General features: G+C 37.4%; 1 protein-coding gene across 1 annotated transcript; it reads left to right on the forward strand.

Annotated features, from left to right (window-relative positions):
* Positions 1–2,379: 2,379 nt before the first annotated feature.
* LOC134519834 (uncharacterized) lies at positions 2,380–26,029 on the forward strand. Its single transcript, XM_063344937.1, has 14 exons — positions 2,380–2,451; positions 3,528–3,594; positions 5,022–5,086; positions 7,637–7,661; positions 12,355–12,419; positions 12,709–12,759; positions 13,603–13,642; positions 17,180–17,241; positions 18,395–18,493; positions 19,280–19,340; positions 20,315–21,906; positions 22,465–22,528; positions 23,239–23,326; positions 25,428–26,029. Exons 1-14 carry the CDS (start codon positions 2,380–2,382, stop codon positions 25,495–25,497), a joined length of 2,421 nt encoding a protein of 806 aa, XP_063201007.1. The 3' UTR covers positions 25,498–26,029.

Genomic DNA, 26,029 nt, shown 5'->3' on the forward strand with positions numbered 1-26,029 from the left:
ATCAAGTATAAAATAAGTCTGGGGCTATTTCTATTATTTCTAATATAAAATTACATATTAAGAAATTAGAAGACATTGAAGTTGTGAAATGAGTGACTCCTAAGCTAGGGCATGTCAGAGGAAAGTAATTAATCTCATCCTACACGTGCACTGTATTTCAGTCTTTAATTATCCGAGCACTGCAAGGGGATCACAAAACCCCACAATGAAGGCCATGATGATCCTAAACCCTACAGTGAAGAACCAGAGACTATACAAAGCTTTTTTTATAACCAGTGACTTCAGGATGAATTTTCTTCCGCAGGGACAGTGCTTTGTTGGAAGAACTAAATAGTTGTTTACCCAATACTTCCTTTTATCCTTCAAGTGTGAGACTTCAGGTCTTATTTACTACACATCATCTAAAGCTTGCCCTGAACATACATAGACTTACTTGCCTACTAATAAACTTCCTACTTATATACTCACCTATCCTAATATTTGACCATGTTGGAAATACCACAGAATTTATTTTTCCACCATGCAAGGGAGTAAAAGTAGTATTATTATTCCTCTTTTACCCAGAATATTTATATTAAAAAAAAAAACTTAGGAACTTTATATAAGCTTTTATATATTCAAAGCATAGCTTCCATCAAAGTGAACAGCAAGAGAAAAGTGCCGAGAGCTTCTGCAATTCCACTCCCGGATGGGTATCAAGAAAATACAGAATATGCAGTTGTATGACCATCAGTGAGATTCTGGGTTTTAGATTATTTGTTCTGCATTCCTGTACCTGGCTTGCTCACTCCACCCATGTGATTTAACCGCTGAGCACAGGGATTCATGCAGCGGTGGCAGAAAAATCCTACCTTGAAAAAGAGTAAGGCCTTCACGCAGAACCAGAAAAGGGGTAAGGCCTTCATGCAGAACTTGCCAGCTGTGGAAAATTCACAACCACATAATAGCAAGAACGCTTAAAAATGGATGAAACAATGTATTTTTCTTTAGTTCTGCCATTTGAAAAATAAGATTTATTAGAACCGAACTCATAAACTGTAACTAGATAAACACAAATCAGCTTTGGACAAGAAGACACCAGGAAAAATGCATCTATGTCTTTACATTGGCAAAATGACAAATTATTTTATGAGAGCTTCCAGGGAACTTGATGTGCTGACAGCATTTTTATTTTGAAAGCTTTATTTATATAAAAAGAATGGTTGCTTGAACAACGTTGGCGAGGAGTGGGCCGACATCCAAAATATCAGTGCCGGTGGGTGGGCAGGTAACGCTTTCGGCAGTGCCAGTTCCAGCCCTCCTCCTCCTCTGCGCCCTCAGGCCTGCAACCCTACGGGACCAGCTGGAGAATGACTGGAAAGGGCATAACTCGTGGCGGCCATTTAGCATTGAATTCTCCAGTCCTTATTCCTCCGTCTGTTTCTGCGGAACCCAACAGGAGGGTTACATTCTGTGCAGCTTTGCCTGGAGCTCCCCGGCCTGCACCGCTCCCCAGCGGGGGTGGGGGGGTGACAGGGCCTGCGGCCCCAAGGAGCTCGGCGTCTGTTTCACATGAAGTGGCACATCCTATTTTTTAAATACCGCCTTTTTTTCCGACGCCAGGGCAGCACCCTGCGGGGCAAGCGGGACTTCCCCGGTCCCGGCACCCACGGCTTGTCCTCACAGCGACTACCCGCGCGGCGCCTGGGCCGCCACGTTCACTCCAGCAGCGCTCCCGCGAAGGGAGCTCCCCTCAGCGCGGCCCACGGACGGAAAGCGGCAGCAGCAGCACCAGCCTCCCGAAGGGGAGGGACCGACAACCGGGAAGCAGCACAACGTCCGCCGCCACCGGTCCCCTCAGGCCCCTCAGGCTCGGAGCTCGGCAGACTGCGTCCGCCGCTGGCCCCGCAGCCAATGCGAGCTCACGGTGGGCCACTGTTGCTAGGTGGAATAGCAGCTTTGCGCCGCGGCCAAACCCCGACCGGCGGCGAGCCCCGTGCCCAATGGGAGGACTTGGAGGCGTGTTGACTGTGAGGAGGGGGTGGGCGCTCGGCAGCCGTAGCAGCCAATCAGCATGAGAAAGGCTCTCCGCTGCGTACTCGGATGGGCTGCGGCGCTTGAACTGATGTGAGCAAGGCCCAATCAGAGGCGGGACGGAGGCAGTGCGGATGGGAGGTGGCGCGCAGTTTGAATTGGCGTGGGGCGGGGCGGCAGCGTCGGGCGGCAGCGTCTGGCGGCGCGTCAGCGTCTGGCGGCGCGTGGTGGCCGGGGCCGGGGCCGGGGCCGGGGCCGGGGCCGGGGCCGGGGCCGGGGCGCCTGCCGTCACCTGGCGCCGCAGGGAGGAGTTGCCCGCGCGCCACAGCCACAGCCACAGCCAGAGCCACAGCCATAGCCAGAGCCATGGACCTGGACGAGGGGCTGCGGCGGAGCAACGCCCGCTTCCGGGCCTGTATCAACGGCATCTTGGAGCGGGTGAGGGCCACGCTCGCGCGCCCCCTGGCCGTTGGGCAGGGGCGGCTGGGCGGGAGCCGTTGGTAGCGGCTCTCGTCGCCGGCCAGGCGCGGGCGGCGGGGGAGCTCTGTCACAAGGGCGGCCGTGCCCCGTGGGGCCTTCCAGGCTGCCGCCGCCCTGCCGCGCACCTGCCTGCCTGTCCTAGGAGCGCGGTCCCCGATTACGGTTTCTCTTGCCGAAATGGCGTGTGGCGTGGCTTGGCCGGGCCTGGCCGCCCTCCTGTGTCCCTCTGACAGGCTCCGGAAGGCAGCACGGCCCCCTGCCCACCTCGCCTTGGGCTGTGGCAGCGCTCTCTGCTCCCCTCTTTCCTGACCGCCTCTAAGCCCTAGTGTGTCAGTACTGAGGGGTTCAGTTTCCTTTCTGTGCACTAATATGCGGTAACTGACGTTGATTTCTCTTCGTCGATTAATTATGTGTGCTGTCAGAAATACATGTGCTGTCACAAACTCCTATTTTTCCCAGCTACCAAAAGCAGCTGTCAACCAAGGCCTTATGGAGCTTTGCAGCTTGTGCTGGGGCCATGCGCTCCTATGCCTTGGCATGAGTAAGCTAGTAAGCCTCAAATACATCCATAAAACCTAGATCCAAGGTTGCCAGTATTAAATAAGGGACTTAAATATAATTCCAAGTTGTGCCCTTAACCCAAATTAGCTAGCATTAAATGAGATATTTTCAATGAAGCTACAGAAAGTAGTGGGAGACTCCCTCCACGAATCCTCCTTGCTGTAGAGCTATTTTGCGTTAAAGATGTGGGAACCATATGCCTCTGTCCAGAGATGCATGTGTTTATTCAGGAATGTCAGTGACTGGCTTATGCCTTGAAATTGAATTACTGACTTACGTGCTTAAAATGTATGTGTTTCCTCTAGGAATTGGTATTTCCACAGTGCTGAATTCTAACTTGAGCCAATAAAGCAACTTACTGACAAATTCACGGTTTGGTCAAAACAAAATTGTATAAAAACAATACTTAAAATGCCTGTTAAAACCATTGTTTTAATCATTTATTCTAACCTTTAATTGTCCTTTTTCTTTAGTATAATCATCCTTTTGAAGATGATTTACTCATTTCCATGGAAACTCTTACTTACAATACGCCTGATGGTAAGAACTTCTTAAAGCTTCAATATTTACTCACTGTATATTTAGACTTAGTGAAGCATGCAACTGTTGGCAGTTATATAGCATTTAATTGCAACAGATATTGAATTTTGTCCACTCAGGTATGTCATTTCCTATGTAAACTTTGATACGCACAAATAATACCTGGAGAGTTTATTTATATGCACCATTTTAGCTCACTGTGTGCTCTGTTTTAGGCAACAGAAAGGTGTTATTAGCAAAGTTCAGGATAACAATGGTTAATATTTGGACGTCTTGTGAAAAGATGGAGATTAGAAAATGGAGAAAAAATGGAGAAGACTGAGGGGAAACAAAGGAATGGAGATATCAGGAAGTTGATGTGCATGAATAGGTGTTATAGTTTCATCTCCGCTTAGTATTCTGAAGGCTGCTTTGAAAAATTTCTGTTATGTCAAATGTCAGGGTGCACTGGGTAGATAGTCTCTTTAACTTTTCACTGAATGTTCATGCGGTTAGCATAAATTTATACCACATTATGTCATGTCATATTTTTCCAGTATATCATTATAACTGTTAATCCATTATAAAATTGATAATGCTTATGGAGAGCTTATTGTGGAAAAAACCTCTCTTGTTCTAAAATACATTGCTCAGGGTATAAGTGGGACTTGTGACTTAGTACCTTGGTGGCTTCACTGGGAAATGGCATGTTCTGCCAGTTTTTATCATCACTGAAGTGAGGATTATGATATGTAAATTGCCATATCAGTTCTCATATAGAAGAGCTTACTGGACATATACATGAAGTACTACCATAGCATCAAGCCCAATGTAATTGTTGCACCAAATATGATTTACTTTTTAAAGGCTTTTACAGACTGGGAAGTTTGCATTTTATAACGTTTTACATATATTGTCCGTTGAGAGAGGTAGAGGGAGGAAAGATGCATACAGCACTGTAATACAGTCTTCGAATTTGTAAAGTCTTGGTTATGCTTTTGGTTTAGTAACCTCTATTCAATATGGAATGAGTATGCATCTCAGTCCTGTGTAGCCCTAATTGTGCCTTTGAGTAACCTCAGATACCATGTAGTCTGCATGCATGAAATACAATTTAAAAAGAAAAATAATTTGCTTTTTTTCACCTCTTCGTAGCATCTGGGGCTGTAATGCTCTTTGGATTTTAGCTCAGTGTTGTTAGACTCAGCATGTAGTTATATATTTTTTTTCCTGACTTCTTGATTAACTTGCAATTACAAAATTCTCTTCATTTGTTTTCCTCTAAGTTTTTGTTTCAGCAATCGTATTGGAGGCTGTTCAGATTTGATAATGTTCTGTTACTATGTGACATGTTCTTCCTAGATGTTTATGTTTGTTAGAATGATAATCAGTATAAATAGAGTTGTAAGAAAAGCTATGTTTATGTTGATATCTCTTCTTATTTCTAGGACCAAAACAATGGACGGAAGTGTCAACCAAGAAACTTAGACAATGGAAGAAGGAAGTACTTCAGGTATCTAATAATATAGTCCTACAATACAGTCAAAATGTAGCAATATTTTTTTTTTCATATATAATATAAAAAAATGGACTGGTGGCGTTCACCGTCCTGAGGGATATGGGTCAGGCAAAGAGTAAAGTCAGGACCGTGAATTTTAGGAAAGCAAAATTCCAGCTCTTCAAGGAGTTAGTCATTAGGACCCCCTGGGAAACTGCCTTCAGGGACAAGGGAGCAGAACAGAACTGGCAGATCTTTAAGGACACTTTCCATAGACCACAAAAGCTCTTGATCCCGAGGTGTAAGAAATCAGGAAAGAAGGGCAAGAAACTGTCATGGCTGATTGAAGACCTGCTGGTCAAACGAAAGTGCAAGAAAGAGATGCGCAGGCAGTGGAAGCAGGGACAGATATCCTGTGAAGAGTATAGGAACACTGACCAGTTGTGTAGGGATGGGGTCAGGAAGGCCAAGGCGCAGCTGGAGCTGAACTTGGCAAGGAATGCAAAGAATAATAATAAGGGCTTCTACAGGGATGTCAACCAGAAAAGAAAGGTCAAAGAAAGAGTACCCCTGCAAAGAATTGAACAAGACTGTCAAACTGGTAACAACAGATGAGGAGAAGGATGAGGTTCTCAGCGACTTTTTTGTCTCAGTCTTCACTGGCATACTCTCTTTGAGTAGACAGACCACAAGGCAGGGACTGAGAGAGCAAAGCACCTCCCACTGTAAGAGAAGATCAGGTTTGTGACCACCTGAGGAACATGAACATGCATAAATCTATGGAACCTGATGAGATGTATACCAGACTCCAAAGGTAATTGACTGATGTAGTTGCCAAGCCACTCTCCATGATATTTGAAAAGTCGTGGCAGTCAGGTAAAGTCCCTAGTGACTGGAAAAAGGGAAACACTGCACCCATTTTTTAAAAAAGGTAGAAAGGAGGACCTGAGAATTGCCAACCTGTCAGCCTCACCTCTGTGCCTGGGAAGGTCATGGAACAGATTCTCCTAGAAGCTATGCTAGGGCACATGGAGGACAGGGAGATGATTTGAGACAGCGAGCATGGTTTCACCAAGGGCAAGTCCTGCCTGACCAACTTAGCGGCCTTCTGTGATGGATTGACTACATCAGTGGACAAGGGAAGAACTGCGAATGTTGTCTGTCTGGACTTCTGTTAGGCCTTTGACACATTCCCCCACATCTTTCCCTCTAAATTGGAGAGATATGGATTTGATGGGTGAACTGTTTAGTGGATGAGGTTGCATCCAGAGGGTAGTGGTCAATGGCTCAATGTCCAAATGGAGATCAGTGACCCTGGAAACATTCAAGGTCAGGTTGGACAGGGCTCTGAACAACCTAATCTAGTTGAAGATGTCCCTGCTCATCCGCAGGGGGATTGGACTAGATAACCTTAAAAGGTCCCTTCCAACCCAAACTATTCTATGATTCTCTCTATAGGAACATTCTACTCTTGCTGTGCTGTATATTTGCAAGAGGTATTAATCAATTAAGTCAACATCTGTTTTAAAACAGGGTTCTGGGATAGATTGGTTAAGACTGTCAGATGAGATGGACTAAAATAGATGACGGTTTACCAGCGGGTAGCACCGCTAGTAAACCTGGAAAGATATCTACTTGGTTTTTTTTAAAAAAAACACTGTCTGATGGGGACGTGGACTTTCTGATCTCGTCAGAATATTGTTGTTGAAGTTAAGATGCATTGAATCAATTTATCTTGGTTCAGGTAATCTGCCTTTCAATTCCGAAGGGCTTACTGGTTTCATCTTTATATTTTTTTCTGTAAAATAATGCTAGGCTAATTAAAGTATCTTTTTGGTCTCAGCATTCGCTGTCTGTGTCATGCTAAAGCCATCACTGTTATGGGCATATGATCTGTATTTTTTATTCTGAGTATTTACGTTAAACAAGCAGTTGCTTCTTTTTCTATTTCCTAAAATCACCAAAAGGACTCTAACAGTGAATTTAATGAAAATCTCAGTGTTTCTCACATAACTGTCAAAAGTCACCTTGCTGCTACATTTCTAGTGTCTGTCTAAAAAGCAAAGTTGTGGTAGCATGCCTTGGTAGTTAACACAGGAGCTGTTCTGAACCCCACAGAGTGAGGAGTGAAATTCAGTCTTGGGGAACAAGGGTGGATTTAATGGAGTCAGAAAAGGGGCTAGTTTTCCCTTTCCTTTTCCACTCCTGGTAATACCTTGTGCATCATCTACTAAGCATTGCTGCACAACTTTACAAACTAAATCCATTAAGGACTGTAAGAGGAGTTCTCTGTCTTAGCCTCTTACGTGGACTAAGATAGCTGTAGCTTATATTCTTGTTGTGATTTCAACAGCAACGGTATGACAAGAAGTGAATGGTCAGGTAAGTTTTACCGTGTATTGTGGCTTTTCTCGTCAGGCCATGGGAAACCTGAAGGAAACTGAATGGCTATTTAGGAAGTGCCTAGTTGTGAGATATACCAAAGTAAATATGGGCACTGGTTAAAATAGCTTTATTATTCTAAGATTCTTCTGACGTGGCTTTTTTTCCTTTTTCTAATTGCAGCGTAATAGAAATCAAAGGAATGCAGGTAAAGTGTTTAAAAAAAAAAAAAAAAGTAAGTGCTATAAATTGTCTTATCCAAAGAGTCTTGATTTAACAGAAGACATCCTAGTTTCATGCTAAGCTCTTTAGGATACTCACTGTTGTGTTTTTTTGGGGGGGAACCACTCAAAAAACCAACAGTACTTATGTTCATAAGGATTGCGAAATGTAGTTTAAAATGTTTAAGATGAGTAAATACATTATAATTGGTGTTGCTATCATTACAAGTTGATTAAAATAATCTCCCCACATCAATTAAACATTAAGCTTTTTGTTGTATTTGAAAGTTTTGTCAGATGTTCACTCAACACAAAAATTCCAACGCTGACTTATGTGGCTGTACAAGTGGAGAAATTAGGAAGTTGCTAGCTTTTTGAAAATAACTAGATAAGTAGGCATATTAAAAAAATCTGTGTTAAAAGGTTCTCATGAAGTCACATGATGAGCTATCAAAAATTTAGCAGATAATATATTCTGTATATTGAATGAATCAGACTGCCTGCAGGAAGAAGTAGTGTGTAGTTATTTCATTAGAGATCAAGTATCATGATGGAAGTCAAATCAAGACTGCACATCAAAGCGTAATTCTGATACTACTTAGGGAGATGTATGACATCTGAAGATTTTTTCATTGCTCTGAAAAGGAGCTGTATGTTCCAACAAAATACGTGTTTTTACTGGGATAAATGATGGGGGGAAATTATGATGTGTAGTACAGCGCAGGTATGTTGGGCTTTATTTTCTGAAGGTTTTGAGGTGATTTTTTTGATGTTGTTTATTTTATGACATTCATCTGAGAAACTTTTATGCTGAACACCTGAGGACAAAACACAACCTAGTGTCTCTCTCCCTCTACAATCCTACCAAAAACTTTGTCCATACAGGGTTCGGGTATAGACTTTGAATCAGCCTATGAAATAAAAATGTTGAGCCGGGGAATAAGAGTTTGATACAAAAAGATTCAGATGGTCCATACCTTTGCCTCTAATTTTTAGAAAATATGTGCTGATGGGTCTGAATAGTACAATAAATGACTAGCTACAATCTGCGATAAAACTCAGAAAGGAACAGCAGCTAGCAGTTAGTTTTTTAAAAGATACAGTATTTGAAGTCTTTTAGAAGTAATTTTTTTGTTAATTTTTTGTGTTTTGACCTAAGGTTTGAATGCCTTAAAAGTTCTTACTGAAGGAATTTACTTGGAGTTTCTTTAATGCTACAAAGGCTTGATCTAATTAATTTTAAATTTAGTGTACTGCATTACAGATAAGGTAGAAAAGCTTAGACACATTACACATTTTTTCCAAATTTTAATTTAATATAACTTGAGCAAAGTCTTTATAATTTAATTAGGTTTTAAGTTATCCTAGGGAAAAATTACTTAACTAAATATTGAAGGTGTGGGAATAGCACTAGTGTTGACAGCTTTTGTTATAAGGAAAAACGTGCTTTTTACAGACTTATATGTATTTATATGCTATAAAAGATAGAATCTCATGGATTTTGTTCAATTTAAGCAAATCATATCTTGCACTGACTTTTTTATTTGGAATACAAAAGTACATGGAATAAGCATTTGAGCTGTCTGATTGTGGTTGGTCTTACCCTTTAAATCCCAAAACACACACCAAAAAAAACCCCAACCCAAGAACAACAACAACAAAAAAATGCTGCTTCTGGCTATGGATTATTAAAGCTAATGTGCACATTTTACCTGTTCTTGTTCTATACTTTTAGATGGGCCTGATGTGTGTTTTCAATTAGGATACATAAAGTTCTGCGCTATGAAGTGCGAACATTTGAAATCTCTTTATAAGACCCAGATACTTATTCCAAGAGAAGGAGTTCATTAATATAACTTGTGTTATTTTTTCCAACTCACAATTCTGAATTTTTGCTGGAATCTAGTTCTACTATTTGGTTAAAATATCTGGTACCCCTATGACGTTTTACCTGGTAAAATGACAATCTTTTGAGTGTTGGTTTTGGTTTTTTTGTTGTGTTTTTTTTTGTTTTTTTAATATATGTCAGTTCTGAGTATGGGAGGACCAACTATGTTAAATTTCAGTTTCCAAGAAGAGCAATATTTCTGTTATATATTAGCCACTTAAAATTGTTTCTTTCCTTGAGAATTTTTTTTAAACGAAACACTCTCAGTGGTGTTTCATAGATCTTGCTCGGTAAGCAATTTCAATGGGACATTACCATGTTATTCTGATTTCCTGTGTTCCTAATCAGGAAATGTTTGGAAAATGCTTTATTCAGCTTCTGGGAAAAAAAATGCTAATATATTCTAAAGGAAGCATTACTGTAGTTTTTTGCAAAGTAGTGAACATAAATTTCCTGAGAAGGTTACGAGCTGGAGCCAGAGCCTTCTAGTTATATAATATGCTTCATTAACTTTATATGAGAGAGTGGCTTTATGCCTGGTTTCCAACTGGTTGGAAGACTGTGCCTAGAATAGTTAGCAATGGTCTGTGTGCAAACTGAAGGGAAAAATGATGGATTTTTTTTCTCAGGACTTGTCCTGAGCAAATTACTAGTTTATACTTTCATTAACTAAATAGTAAAAGAGGGGATACCCTTAATTAATTCACAGATGATACCAAGTAGGGATGGCCACTGTGAAAGATGGTCTGACAAATTGGGGCTAAAACTAAAATTAAACTTTGTGTAATTTCATGCAGAGAATTTCAAAGTATTAGACTTATGTAGGAATAACCAATTGCAGGAAAAGGCAATTTTGAAGGCTACTTCAGCCAATCAAGAATGTCACTCTGTTGTGAAAATAGTGCACGCTGTGCTAGAGGATATGCACAGATGCCCAGTATACAAAGCACACAAAACAGGTTTTCTGTACTGTTCCAACAGTGATAAAACTTGTGGTGGAGTTCTTTGTTTTGTATTCGATAGTAGCTTGACTAGCTAGAGAGAGTCAGAAAAAGGCAAAAATTACTAAATGATAGGGGATGGGTTTGGGGAGAACAAAAGAGAGCCTCTAGGTTTCTGGTTTGAGCTGGGATAGAGTTAATTTGTTTTTTTTCTAGTGGTTGCTGTGTTTCAGATTTGGTGCAAAAGCAATGTCAATAATGCATATTGGTTTTAGTTGTTGCCAGGTGCTGTTCATATTTTTCAAGGACTTTTTCCAGCTAAATAAATATTAGAAAAGCTTTCCAAATGTAAACATAAGGAAGTCCTGAAATACCTTTCTTAGACATTATGGAGTTGCTCTTAAGAATGGGTAAGACTTCTCCTAGAGGTAAGTTAGGTATAGTTGTTCCACTTTAAAATGGAAGAAGGAACAGATGACATCTTTAGGTTCCTTTCCATATGCTTTAAGCCTTTAGAAAACTGGATGTATTATTTAATAGTGCCAAGCATATGAGGTATTTATAGGAGGAAATAATACCTATGTGCTTGAGTTAGGTATGAGAAGTTTTCTCAACATTTAACCAAAAAAAAAGTAAATCACTTGTGATATTTGACATCAATTTATCTGGAAACAGAAATGTACAAAAAAGCAAGGACAACAATTCTTCATTAAACAGAAACTTGTTTGATGACGGTCTTGAGTAGGGTAAACGTATCTGCTACAGCACATGTATTATTTTTATAATTTAAGTCTATCACATGCATCCAATCATGAGATGTCACACCACAGCTTTACTATCAGCAGAGTCGTACGTTTAGAAATACAGATCTTCTCTTTTGGGAAAGATTAAATTTCTGTAATTTATGCAGTATTAGCTCTAGACTTAGGCAATAATTCTTACATGCAAATCATAATCATATGCACTGCATGCAGACCAGAGAGCTTGTCGCTTGTTATAGATACCTTTTCTAAATCTACAAGGCAATGGTTAGAAATGTAACTTTTTTCAGTATCATCAAAACAGTTTGCAGTCTGAGTAGTTTTAATAGCAACAATATCTGGCTTAGAAGCTAATTGTGAAGTAAGCTTATATGGAAGTCACATTTATTTGAAGGTAGCTACTTTCTGTGGTCTAATGCGTTTGGGGTTTTATTTAAGTCTGAGTTGCAATAGCTAATGAAGAACAAAGTATAGATTCAAATGTAAAAAGGGGAGATGTCTGCTAAATTAAACAGTTCTTATACTCTTTGTATTTCTTCTGCTTCTTATGAAATAAAGGGCGGGGGGGCACAAAGTTTGTGGGTGGGTCTATCTGTGCAGGAAGACAGGCATAGCAGTTTTGGAAGGCTCCCTTGCCAAAAATCATGAAAAAGATGCAATAGAGGTTTGGGGCTCTACCCTCAGGCTTCGGGAGTAGTTAATCTTTGTCTTATTCTTTTCAATATATGCAAAGAAAAATGCACAAAAAGTTTGTATTTGTCTTCCTTTTCTACAAGTGATACCACCTGATAAAGGGCCAAATTGTATTTTCTCTGGTGCTTCATGGGTTAAGAAGAAAATATGTAATATGGTAGATGTGCACCTCTGATAGAAATTAGTCTGCCATATTTGACTAGGATGTTGTTCTGTCACTTGTCTGTCCTTTGTTTCAGTCTATGCATGTTCTCCATTTGTTAAATGTTTGTGTTAAATATTTTTCAAAATAAATAAGAGTATATACAAATGAAGAATTAATGAGTTCAGGTACAAAATTGATCTGTGATCTATCAAATTGAAATAGAATTATTTTTTGCCTCCCACGCATGCTAAGATATCTCAAAACAACAGACTTCTGAAGCAACAGATTTTGAAGATGGACATTCAACAATACATCAGGTATGGGCACCACATTGCATCTACTTTTAGAAAGCCTCTTTGTAAAAAGTGTATTTATGTAGTTAAAAACTAAAAAATTAATCATGAGCAGGTGGTCCTGTACCATAGCTGTAAAGTTAGATTTTTAAAGACCTACTAATTGCTGAATTGAATCATTTTATTCTCCTTACATAAGTACTTCTGAAAAAATTGAGGGCATAAAGTATTTTGCTGCAGTTCTTCAAACCTCATGTATCTCCAAACCTCAGGTATCTTATTAAACAATTGCTTTCTATTTCCCCTCATATAGTTCCCCACGTGTAGTGCATTATTTTATGAAAGATGTGTCTTTACCTACCAGGTACATGATTGTGTAAAATTAAAATGTTCATATTCTGGTTAATGTTGATCATCTAATATACTTCCCCTGATTGTTTCCTCCCCCCGATAGGCTCTGTGCTTTGAGTCGGTGATAAATTCAAGTTCTGGACATCTGTATGTGGTGGTCTAATACATTTTGTGATGGTGGATTCATGCAATTTTAATTTACTTTTATTTTTACTATGTCCCTATTCATGTTGTTTATGTGGTAGGCTTCACGTATGTTTTATATAATTATATATCCTCCCATTGTGATATTTGGGGTATTGAATAACAGCCATTGTATCAGCCATGGATTTCACCTGAATTCTGCTCTTCTTTTAAGTTTATTTTAAGGGAGGTAGAGCAGTTAGACATAGGCTTTAAACCACCATCAAGTGTCTTTTCAGTTAAGCAATATGTGTGTCTAACTTTTTTAAATTATGATGTGTACAGTCTGTGGTTGTATGGAACAACTTCTTTTGACTCCATCTTTTTACGGAGAAAATATTCAGCATTTGAAGGGTGATATGGGCCATCTCACTGGTCACTCCTAATTATTTGTTCTACATAGATGGTAGTTAGGATTGTCTTACTTTATTGGTGTCATTTTAACACACACTGATTTTGTGATTGAACTGGACAGAATAGATTTAGACTTTTTTAAAAGACATTCTGAAGAATGTGATGTTAGATGTAGATTGCAAACATTTAGAAAAGGCTCCTTTTCTGTGAAAATGAGCTTTTTATGCAACTATCAAGACTTCTACAAAATAGAGCAAAAAACTATTTGAAATATAACTTATGCTACTAAGTCTTAAAATTCCTTTCATGTGCTTTTAAGGTGTCTCCTGAGGAATCTCATGTGGATGCATCTGACATAGGTGAGTATTTTAATTTACTTTTTAGCTACCATTTTTTTTAACTTTTTGAAAAAGATTGCAAGTAACTTTTTCACAATTTTCTAATATAGTAATAATAAATTTAATACGTGTTCTGTACCCTTACAGAAAGTAGAGAATAGGAATAACAAGAGACTGAGGTACTGGTAGTACTTTGAAATCAATATCCACATTCCTCCACATTCAGTTCTGAATTCCTGACATGTTGGAAAGTCAATGTGGAATATGTTCAGTTGCCTTTTCTTAATAAAGAAAGGAACAGTGAAATTAAAACTTCGGCATAAATGGGAATAGAAGATTTATTAATAATTAGTATACATTAATTTGTAGTGGTCTGGTAAACATGGATATGGCATTCAGCTGCAACAATACGTCTTCAGGAGAGTTTGTAACAGTTTCAGCATCAGTCTTCTGGCCTGTCTGCAAAGTTTTGTGTGGTTTTGACCTTGTGTTCCCAAATAATTATTTGATTGTATTAGTTAGTGATAACAATATCTGAATGAATATTTTTGAAATATTTAAAACTGGTATTACTCAAGATCTTTAGATTCTTGTGCATATAAAAACTTACTATTTTGCATAAATTAGACTATGTCTAGGAGGTAACCAGCATTTAATGATTAAAAGAGCAGTTGCAGCAAAATATGGGTAGCTAGGGTTTAAACGCTCTGATATGAATTAGGTGCTTCATACACATAACTATCTCCAAGGCAGATGATGACCTCTCTGTTGAGGAAAAATAGAAAAGAGCAATCTGAAATTTGTCCTCCTGTCATTTGAGAGGATAACTTCAAGTATCTATTTGAATGATAAAATAATTTCTGCAAATTTAGAAAATGTGACTTCTTTTTTTCTTAACCTGCGCAATTAAATAAAGGAAGCAAATTTCAGAGGTATCTGTAGCTTAGCTTCTATAAGTGTCCTCTCATGGGATGACTGACTGATGCGGTTCAGACTCTGGTACCTTCATAGCAGCATACAGTAATATAATTAGAGACCCCTCCTCCTTCTCTTGTGAATGTTGTAGGAAGAGACTGGAGGGGAGCTGCCTTGGTAAGTCCCAGCTATCTCCAAATACAGTAAGACCTAGAAATTAGTTTCTTAGAGATGTGGCATTGGATTCCTCACTTAAAAATGGAATTCACCTAGATGTTTTGGGTTTTTTTGTTGGGTTTTTTTTTTGGTTTTTTTGTTGGGTTTTTTTTAAATATCTAAAAGGTTAGCAATAGGGCATGCTAACTGTTAAGAAAAAAGCATGTCTTCAGCTGCTTTAGCTAAAACTTTAGCTTTGGCAGTTTTTTTCCATTTTTAATATTCATACAGAATGCTTCACACTTCTCAGTGAAGCCAGTGTTTCTTCCAGGTATGATACAGTATTTTTGTCCTAAAAGTATGCAAAGACTATCAACAGCAAGTACAAATTAAGTGAAACCGCTATCACCTATATCTGCAAGTATTGGTCTGCCCTTACTAGGGAAAATTATTAGGTCTACCTCCTTTGGTTTCACAAAAAGTAGCATGGCAAAGGATAGTGATATCTGAACGATTTCCTATGTCTATTAGGATACTATCACAGAAAAAAGTCATTTATTTAGAGAGAAAGGGGAAAGTTCAGTCTGAATTGTATATTTATCTAAGAGTATTTAAGTTTATAAGATCACATCAAAGTCAAACTTAAAATTTACAGTAACCCCCTTACTAACATGTTCATCTTTTAAATAAGATAATCTTTTAGGTAATTATAGTGTATCGAGTACATGTCCAGTGAAATAACTTTCTGTATTATAGGTCAAATTTTCCAGAGAGAAAGGTGTGAGTTTTCATTTTTCCTATCTTCTTCACTTGTGGAACGAAGGTATTCCTGAGTTTCCCTTTTGGCCTTTAAAAACACATTAAAGTTCCCTGAAGAAGATACTTCACTTTTGCCATGCTGTGCCATGTTCCTCTGCTAATAATTAATGTTCCAGTGATTTGAAGTATGACTGAAAATACATTGAAGACATACTAAAATTACACTTTTGTGAGGTTTGAGACCTAGAAGAGTATTCAACTTGTATACAGATCAATTCATTCTATGATACAAGCTGTTTTCTAATTATTTGTAATTGGCACGATGGAGTTGACCATTCCTGAACACTGGAATTGTTACCTTTATCTCGAGAACCTCCCATTTTTGTAGCAGTTTAGTCTGGTCATCTCAGTGACCATTTAGGGAGCAGTTTGCGAGTTTCGTGCCCAATTCTACTGGAGGAAGAAGAGTGTGCGGTAGAAAGAGAGTATCAGCTGTTACAAGACAAACTGGAGGCTGAAAATTTTCCAGATTAAAACATTAATATTCTTACTGCTTCCTCCACTATTGATGCTTAGTAACTGATTTCCTGTGGATAAAGTGACCACAACTTTGTCTTCCTTTAGTCATGCGGGAAGAAACTTTGATAATCTGACAGGTCTGGGTTTCAGTTCTAATAAAATAATCCTACTGGGGTCAGGTAGACTGTCAAAGCCAACCATCTTATTACTCAACATTTTTACCGGAAGATGTGAAATTGTGTTGTATTATTAGTATACCACCCACAAAGATAGTATTTCTTTCATATGTGTCTTTATCCTAGCTCTATGGCAGCAGCTGTCCACAGAGTTTTAGATGATGATTGCACTGACAGGGAACAAAAAAGGAAGATGGGATTAGCTGGAAAAGATTTTCATTCTTTTTTTTTGGTAATTTAAGAATAGTATGAAGAGGCAGTGATGTGGTAGGTATTGTAACCAAGATGTTTTTTTCATTCATTGGTTTCCTTTACAGGGTTATTCTCTTCTTTCCCTCATGGTGAACACGATTGTGGGACAAAGATATAACAGGGAAATTTAGAAATCGGGGCTTACAGTGCAATCACGTGTTTTATGATCGTGAAAGACTGAAGCTTTAGCTAATGATGAATTGGAAGGTCTGTCTACATCTAGCAAAAAAATGTTTTGTTGCATTTCATTCACAAAAATACTCAAAATATCTAAAAATTGAGTTGAAGATTTGGACTTGGTTTTTAATATTCTCAAATCTGTCTTATTTCTCACCTTGGTAGTCCTAAGGCAGTCTTGACAATAAGAAACTAAGAAAAGGAAGCATGGTAGAAGGTCCTTACTATCTTTGTTGAGATATTTAAGAATGTAGTGGGAAATAAGTGGGAATGATACATAATGAATAGTGAATCTTGCAGAGCAATGCTTTTGAAAATATTTTACTCTCTGAAATGGTTAACATAAATCTTGAAGAACTGGTTGCAAACAAGTTCTCTTTACTTTTCTTTGTTCCCCTCGAGTGATTTATGAACCTATAAACCACGCTTTTCAATTGGACTTGAAACAGATAAAAAGTTTTGGTGTAGAAAACTGGTTTCTAAAATGAAATTTCTAAAATGAAACCAGTTTAGTCTATAAGTTATACAGTGTATGTTTAAAAATATTTCTGTTTTGGTTTTGAATTCAACTAGATTTTATTTAGTGTTTATCTTTAAATTGTAGATGAAGAAAGTGATGCTGATATAGTTTCAGTAAGAAGAAAATTTGAAGACATTCACTTCCAGGTAAAAATTTCTGATGCCTAATATAATGGCATAATTTTGTATTCAATAGAAACGATTGAACTATTTGAATAGCTTACGTGTGTCTGATGAGTTGATGCACATCAACAGAAGACTCTATGTAGTCTGCATCTTACTGCACATTTTTAGTAATACAGCAAATGAGATGTTAAGTAAATAATATCATGAAGACCAATATGAAGTAATATTATGTCTTGGTATTATTAGTATACCAGAGGAAGCCATACAATGTATTGCATAGAACAGGCAACCATGAGAAAGGCTATTACAGGTATGGGAAAAGAAGAACCAGATGAATCACAAAGTGAAAACACTTATAAAAATATGATGGCTCACCTGAGAGTCTAGCATAAACAGGCAACATCATTTAAAAAAAAAAAAAAAAAGTAAATCTGAAATAATGGCTACCATAACAAAAGCAGACGGGAATCTTCTGCTGTTGTTTCCCAAACTAGACTATGCGTATCAGGACTACACAGAGTAGTTACATTGATGAAGAAAAGTACAAGACACGCTTTGTGTGTTCAGCCATTCTAATCCTGTGTTCTGCTTGCTCAAATACAATTACCAAAAATTTAATTTACTTTCTTTACTTGTTTAGCATAGTGCTAGGCATTGTTATGTCTCTGACAACAGCTAATACAAACTGCTTCTAAAAGTGAGACTTTTATTAATGAAAAACATTTGCCATTTATCACCAAATGCTTTTAGATTTTACATAGAGCTGCATTACGGAGTAGACCTTAATTTGTATATGAATTAATGGGATGTTAATAATACATATAAAGATTTGCAGCTGTAATTACCAGTGCTTTGCAACCTAATACTAGTACTTTTTTTTCTTTTTTGGGTTTGTTTGTTTGTTTTTATCAGTGAGTCTTCTGAAGCAGTGTGTGTGCTTTTCATTGCATCAATAAACTAGCTAGTTATCTCTTTTTATATGTCTTCACATACAGTTCCTTCTCAGGATTTTTTTTCTTTTTGACATGAAATGTATACATTCAAAATAAGTTTATGCTAGTTCGATATCTTCATCTGAATAATACTATTTTGAAACAAATCTTAAGTAATATGTTTGGGTTCATCAGTGTCAGTAAATTCTGTGGGTTTTAATTATTTTTTTCCCCTCTCTAAGAATGCGTATGTACATGATGAGAATACTCAAGAGAAAGGAACCATTCAACTGGATGCGCTAGTGCAAGACGATGCTAGAAAAATTCCCAAATGGATTACGGTAATATATATCTCCTGTTTTAAGTTATTAGCTAATTAGAATAAAATAAGAACTCTAACTGCAGTACAATGAATTCTAATACAATTTCTCTGCTGTTCCATCATTGTTCCTCTCCTGCTTGCTGTCTGTATAAATATCACAGTATATCAGGTCTCTGACAGCAATGATTTGTAAGAAACAAACAGAGCAGGTGATTTTTACTCATTTTTTTTTTTTTACTTTTATGCTTTGTTCTTTGAACAAAGTGTGTTATGTGCAAGTTTATCTTCACTTCAGTAAGTTTTCTGAAAAGCCTAAATTTGAGGTTTGTAGAGAAAAAAGGAGTTTTAGCTATATTTTGGTTTGGGGGTGAGAGGGATTGGGGACGAAGGGTTACGTTACATGGTACAGCTTCTGTTTCCTACTGGAGTTGCCAGAGATGTATAGATTATCCGGGTATATATATCCATATATAAATTCTCATATTTGCGAAAGGGATTAAAATATGATACATAATGTAGAAGCTGAAAAGATGATAAATAATTTTCCAAGATTTAACTGATAACTCTTAAAAATTGTTAATGAAGTCTTAAACTAGACTTTTTCTTCCTTGAAGCCCCTTAGAACCATAACTTTGTCCAGGACCTAGTATAGTAGTGACCTAGTATATTAAGGAGAGAGAGTAGGAGGAGTCACAAATAAGGTTTTGATGTTACCTTTAACAAGCAAAAAATTCAGGGTATTAGATTATGTGACTCTTTTTTTTTTTTTTTTTTTTTTTTTTTCCCCCCCCTGTTTGTTTTTCAGAGAGTACCTCAAGAGGTGTCAGAAGGTCCTCATTTAGCTTCACCACAGCAAGAACTTATTGGTATGACTAAATCTTTTGGGTGTTGGTCAAAAATGTTAGTTACGAAATCTGTTTTTATTAAAATTTATTAGAAATAAATAGTTAATTTATTGAAAGCACAGAGGCACTTTTTATCCAACAGAAAAGTTCAACAGGCTGGATTCTTGAAGAAAAGTTAGACGTGATTTTCCGTATGGCAAAATGTATTTGAAAACTAGAAAATAAATAACTTGCATGTGTAAAACCACCTTCTCTTAAATAGCCTAAGAAAAAAATGCATATTTACAGAGTTCAGCAGCATTAAGCTTAATTAAATGAAACCATTATTTTCTGTTTCTACTTATTTTAAATTCAAGAAATGTATTGAATGGCTTTGGGTCTGCTGGTAACTGGTACTTTGCTAGTAAACTAACTTTCTTCAGAAGCTCTCTAGACTTGATGCAAACCTAAGATACAATTTTGATGTAAATATTTCAAGCCTAACAACTACAGAAACTATTTTCTTCATTGTGCTTTTTGGCAAGAAAAGCTGCACTGGCACTAGCCAAGTACAAAGCTTTCAAATAATATGGAAATAGACTAACAAAACCCGTAGGATAAGGCTGTTCCTCCTGGTCAGAAATCACAATGAGCAAAGCAGTCTGCCTCTACAATGAAAATATTTTATATCTGTTTATTAAGCTATTTTAAAATATATTTTTTTCCAGCACATATAGCATTGGAATAATATGCTAATTCAATATAGTTAGGAAAAACGTTTTAATTCTTTCTTAATGGATTATGTTAATCATCCGTTTAGCCTGTCAAAAAAGCTTAATGAAATATACTAAGTATATTCTTATATACTTAGTAAGACTATCTGTGCCACGTGCAATTGTTTCTAAGTCATGTAATGCATTACTGGAAGTGCCCTAATGGGTTAGGGTTTTTTTTTTTTCTTCTTCTAGTTTTGTTTTGTGATTCACTTGCGTTTTGTTTTGTTTTTTTTTTAATAGGCAACCAAGTCGCTGTTTGCAGAGAGAAAGTAGAGTTGTCAAATAAATATTTTTCATCCAGACCTCTACAGTTACAATTTTCTGCTGTTCACATTTCACCAAATACAATAACCGTACCCAGGCATCGACCTTCTCCAGAACTGAATAAAACTTGCTATGATAGTATCTTGGAAGAATACCAGTCTGCAGATGAGGAATGCTCCTGGAGCAATGTAACTCTTGCAGACTTGTATCCGGCGATGGTAGAGGTACTTACAAGGCTCATGACAAAGCAATCTCAGAGAAGAGCGTTAAAATACATATTTGGACAATTAAGGCACAGAAGATGGCATTCTAGAAGACCAAAACTCAATGTCACTGTAGACAAAATAAGAAGGTTCAGACCTCTCAAACTGAAGAATGCACTACCCAGCATATGCAGCAGTAGAAGTGAAGACATCCAGAATCAAACTTTCATAAATGAGAACAGAGAACTTTGTGATGACAAGTGTTCCAGTAATAATTTATCTGGTCTAGTACCTTATTCTTACATTGATACAAATGAAATCAAAATGGACTACTCTTCCTCAAGTTTAGAACATCATTTGGTATCTGGAAAAGGCCAGAAAGTCTCCAAACAGACTTTTCCTAATGATATGGCTAAAATGGGAGAGACATTTCTAGTTGAAGATGAGTCACAGACTACTGTCTCGCTGAAGAATTCAAAATGCAAAGAAAGTGAAAAATTGGCTTACAAATGTTCCTCAGAATACCATTTTATAACACCTGCTGCCAGTTCAGGGTCAACAGCACTTCATCTGGAAAAAGAGAGTAAAACTCAAAAAATTGACTTTCTTTGTGGTGATACCTCAGAGTTGTGTTCATCTACTTGCAGTTCCTATGGCAATAGTAACACTTTTACACCCGTCACAAACTGTTCTCTTGCAAGAGCATCAAATACTTTGCTCATAAATCCTGAAAAAATAATTTCTGAGGGACGAATTTCTTCCCAGCGCAAGCACTCATTTTCTTCATTGTCTGTGGTGCAGAGTCCTTCAAAGATGCCTCATAAATACAAAGATGCATTTGAAAAACTCTACTACAAACTGTGTTCCAAAGACATCCAGAAGCCTTTGATATTGACAAGACCTCTTTCAAATTCACAGAACCTTGAAGAGAAAGGAAGATTAGTGAAGAGTAATTTAAGTGATTCTGTGAGGTCCAATATGCAGTTTGGTAGAGAATTTGACACCATCTATGAGCAATTGTGTAGTGAGACTGTTCCAAAACTTCCTGTGTTTCAGAGAGCTTCAAATTTAAGGAAATACGAAGGGATACACATGTCTGAAACTGTAAATGCTCTTGTTAACTCACCTGTTCGAACTTTATCTGCAATTCCCAGAGTTAAAAGACTAGGAAATTTTCAAAATGATCTTCCTTGTTCACCAGTAAAGAGACTGAAAAATATACCAGAACATTACTTTCCTTCAACAAAATGTCAACAGACTTCTCACAGAAAAAATGCTAATCTTCAGACAGTTGGCATGGATTTTTTGAGCACATACAGTTGCAGTAACCCCAGCTTTTTTGACAGTCTCAACTGTCAGAGTCAGGTACTTAAGGACCTTGTAAAAAGAAAAAAAAATTGTGCACTTTTGCTGGTATTTGGAGAAGGGCTTAAAAACGGATTAGAGCTGGAAGCTGTTTAAACTAGTGACAGTATACTTCTTGTGCTATTTGGTCAGTAGGATGGTTTTACAGGTTTGGGGGATTTCTATTTGCTAAAATCTAAGTTGTATGAGGTCTCCTGGATCGTGTGAGGAAGCTCACTGTATTTAATAAACTTGAAAATGGTTATAAAACGCTCATTAGAAGATTTTGTTACCTCTTAATAGACTGTGTCACTGGTTAAAATAATCTCAAACAGTGACCCTGCTAATTAAGGTGTTGTCCTTCTGAAATGATGACTTTTTATTCATTTTATAGGTGGACAAGATGAGGTAGACAAATTAGGCTTTACTCGGTTCCATTGGAATCATTAGACTTGTTGATTTAAATTTTAAATCAGGCCCTTATTTCCAGGTTCCTAGTCATTTTTTTTTTTTGAGGCAAACTGTTAAATAATATCTGAGTTTTTCCATCGATGTAATCTGTTGATACTTTATTTTCAGGACTCTGGATTTCATGTTTCTTCAGATAAAACTTTTCTTGCTATTCCTGGTACTTCCCTACAAGGTTAGTTTCAGAGACTTTATGAATTACTACTTCAGCAATCACAAGCCATTCTTCAAAGGGTAAATCTACAGATCTCAATAGACCACTGTCTAGGTGACAGCTCTTCTTCCTCAGTAATAATTGGGTTTGTTTAAGTGTTCCTTTAAGTAAGGAATCTATACAGAAAAGGGGTTTCTGAATCACTAATGTTTATTTTCCATTTTTTTATTTTTATGAACCTTATCATCAAGATAGGGTTCACCAAGATAACTAACTAATATGTAAAGGAAAATAGTGAAGAAGGTGACTTGAAATATCGTCAACTGGTATACAAGAAGAAAATGTCAGAAGAAATGCATTTGTTTGCATGGTTCTTGCCTTGCTGCGTTTTCATTACTGATTAATTGTAAAGAATTTGATTATTTGAGGTGGATTTATCCCATCTGTCTTATTTTGTTGCCTTCAAATTTTAACTCGTATTTATGTGTTACATTTGTTCTGGTATCAGCAGTTTCTTCTACTTTTACTTTTTTCTAATGGTGACAATTTATAAGCATTTTGAAGAAACCTAGCTTATACCTAAATATTTTCATAAGGAAATTTGCTCATTGAAGTATGCCAATGAAGTGTTACCAATGTCTTAATAGGCTAATATTTTCATAACGTACTGTAGTGTTCATGCTACTCAGCGTTGTTCTTAGCCTTTTCATACTACTGTTTTTCATCACCAGAATCTGGGATTGCAGATGGCCAGTCTGTTCGGTTCTCAGCCATGAAGAATTACAGCTGTCCCAAAAATGCACAGAAGAGTCACCAAGGGTAAGTGCCTTTTGAGAAAAGAAATTTCAAAAGAAATTCTTGCTGCTCTACATCTGTATTAAAGGTATGGAGGTTGTCGGCTACATGCGTGCTTCTAGAATGAAAATGAGCACGGGTGCTTGGGAGAGCCCAAGATAATCAAACCTGCAGACTTCAACACCAGGAGGCAAGTGTCTGTGGACAAAACTAGGCAGAGACCAGCATGGATGGCCAGTGAACACAAGTTAGTAAAATGGCCTAACAGAATAGCTACTCTAGTCCTTATTTTGTGTTAATTATAGAGACATTTATTATTTTGAATATAACCGGAATTGTTTTGATTCTGTGTGTTTCAGCCAACAAGTCCTCTCAGATCCTTAGGCTGTGGAGAGTGTAGCATATTGCCATTGAAAAGGACTTCCAAAAGTTAGCTTCTGTGTGGTTTGAGCATAGTTACCCGCATTTTGGCTCTGTTGGAAGATATCTGACATCCTCTGCTATTATCACTATTGGCAGTGGTTTTAGATCTCTGCAAGGAGAACGCACCTTCTTGCTCACTGGATACTGGCCTACTACACCTGCTTTTCTTAGAAAATGTGTGATTTTTAAAGGATTCTCAAGTTTCAGATCTCTTGGGGTTTTAATTACAAACCAATTTAATAGGCAGCATGATTAAAAAGCATTAAAAGTTATCTAAACAGTTTCTCATTTTTATTTTCCAAAACACTTTTGGCATTTTTTTTTTTTTTTTCCAAAAAGTCTACTTTGGCACCACAAGATCTGCTACCTTCCCAAACTCAGTCAAGAAATATTTTCGCCATTCTTGAGATGATCATAGAGCTAATAACAAAATTTTCTGACAATGTTCAAATTAAAACTTAAAAGGAAGCCTGAATGTATTTTTAAACTACTTGTATGGAGAACTTAACTGGAAAAGAGGCTGTATGATTTAAGGAAAAAAAAAAAAGTTTCAGTTTAAGCAAAGATGGAATTAAAACATGGGGCTTCAGAAATATATAACAATATTGATGAAGATGGTATCTGGATTATTATTGATATAATGGAAGATTGGAGGCAAGCTGATGAGTATACAATGATGTTTCTGTGATGTTGAGTATGCCCACTTAGCTAAGTAAATTTCTGTTCAGTTCTTGGATTCCCTCTTTTTTTTTCCCCTCACTTATTTTTCCTGACTCCATGCAAAATAGCCCTCCCTTATGAGATTAGTAATTGTTCTGAAGGAAGGAATGGTTTTCCTTTCGTTAATGCATGTAAGTGGAGAAGTTTGAGAAAGAGTAGGAAATCAGGACTTCAGAGTGCTTTCTTGCCAAGACATCTGGAATAAAATCTATTTCTTTTTTCCTTAATTACGCAAATGCGTGTTTGTTGATTTGGAGCCAAAATGGAATGTCAGCTGGCTAGCTTTCTTAGGCCTGTGGGGGTGATGTTCTTAGCCTTCTATGGTTCCCAGGAGTGAAGGTCGTCTTTAATGACTTCAGGGCCCTCAAGTTTTATGCCTAAGCCATGTGGCAAAATGCTCTACGTTGTAACGAATAGTTCTGGAAAGAAAAGGAATATTGTCTTCCTGTCTGTAACTTGATTGCCTTTAGAAGATGTTTATGAATGAGATTTCAGAACAGGAAATGTTCATAACTAATAAACTTTTCTTCAGCTCTGTGAGTGCTGTCCTACAGCAGCAATATATATTGCTATACTTAATTGCCAGATATAAACGGAAGTAGTTTAAAATAGATGTTAAAAAATTACACCATTTCTTAAGTAATATGCAAGGAAATAATTGTGTTCTCACTTGTATCTTCCATGTTTAGCTATTTGTGAATACATTCAAAGATTACATCTCAAAGTTTAATAGATATTTATGTAATTTAGGTTAATATAGTTGCATTACTGAGACACTAAAATGACATTAGATGAAAAGTTCCCCCCCCCAGCTGAAAGCACAAAGCAATGCAGACAAGGAGTCCTGCTGCTGTTCACAGTCAAGATGTTCAGATATCGTGTTTTGGTGATAGGTTTCAATTTCATTCTGTTCATCGGAGTTTCAGTAAGCATGCTATTTTTGTGTAATTTGCTTTATCATCTAAACAATTCTTTTCTCTAGGGTATCCAGAAAACTAAGTTACACTGATGAGAGAGACCAAAATCCTAGCAATTCCTTGGATGACTTCTAGATCAAAGCTCACCAAGAAGCACTCGTGGATGACTACATTGATTTTTAAAGTTTGGTTTTGTTTTGTTTTTCTTTCCTCTTCCAAGAACCAAGGATGTGTTTTATATATATACATATGTAATACACAATTAGTCCTGACTTATACGTCCCTGTAGGATAAATCTTCAGGAACTGATTTGTCCCTTCTGGCAGGGCACTTCTTACTCCTTTGGCTTCATCAGGTATTGCAGGGAATCACAGTTGTTTTCTATGGCCAAGTTTAAATTACGTATTTAGTAGTGTTTATAATAACAGAATGTGATCTGTATTAACTTTTAATCTGCTGATAAGCTTTGATTCTTAACGTATTAATAATAAGTAACAAGCTCTTTCTGCTGCATTCCTGCCTATTCATGCTTTATAGATGTATCAGCATTAAATGAAAAAATCTAAACTGGGCTGGATGATGCAACTGCAGTATTATATGTTGCGACTTGTAATATGCCTGCAATTAAATTTTTATGTTAAATTTTCTAAGTCACTCACCAACGCTG

The sequence above is a fragment of the Chroicocephalus ridibundus genome, chromosome 1 (genome assembly GCF_963924245.1).
Source record: "Chroicocephalus ridibundus chromosome 1, bChrRid1.1, whole genome shotgun sequence".
Lineage (NCBI taxonomy): Eukaryota > Metazoa > Chordata > Aves > Charadriiformes > Laridae > Chroicocephalus > Chroicocephalus ridibundus.

What these genes read in the sequence shown, in the direction of transcription:
- LOC134519834 (XM_063344937.1), top strand. Translation starts at nt 2,380, where the DNA reads ATGGACCTGGACGAGGGGCTGCGGCGGAGCAACGCCCGCTTCCGGGCC. An exon ending in GACATTCAACAATACATCAG is followed by an intron (nt 12,420 to 12,708) that starts GTATGGGCACCA and finishes CCCCTCATATAG; the next exon opens with TTCCCCACGTGTAGTGCATT. An exon ending in ACCACAGCAAGAACTTATTG is followed by an intron (nt 19,341 to 20,314) that starts GTATGACTAAAT and finishes TTTTTTTAATAG; the next exon opens with GCAACCAAGTCGCTGTTTGC.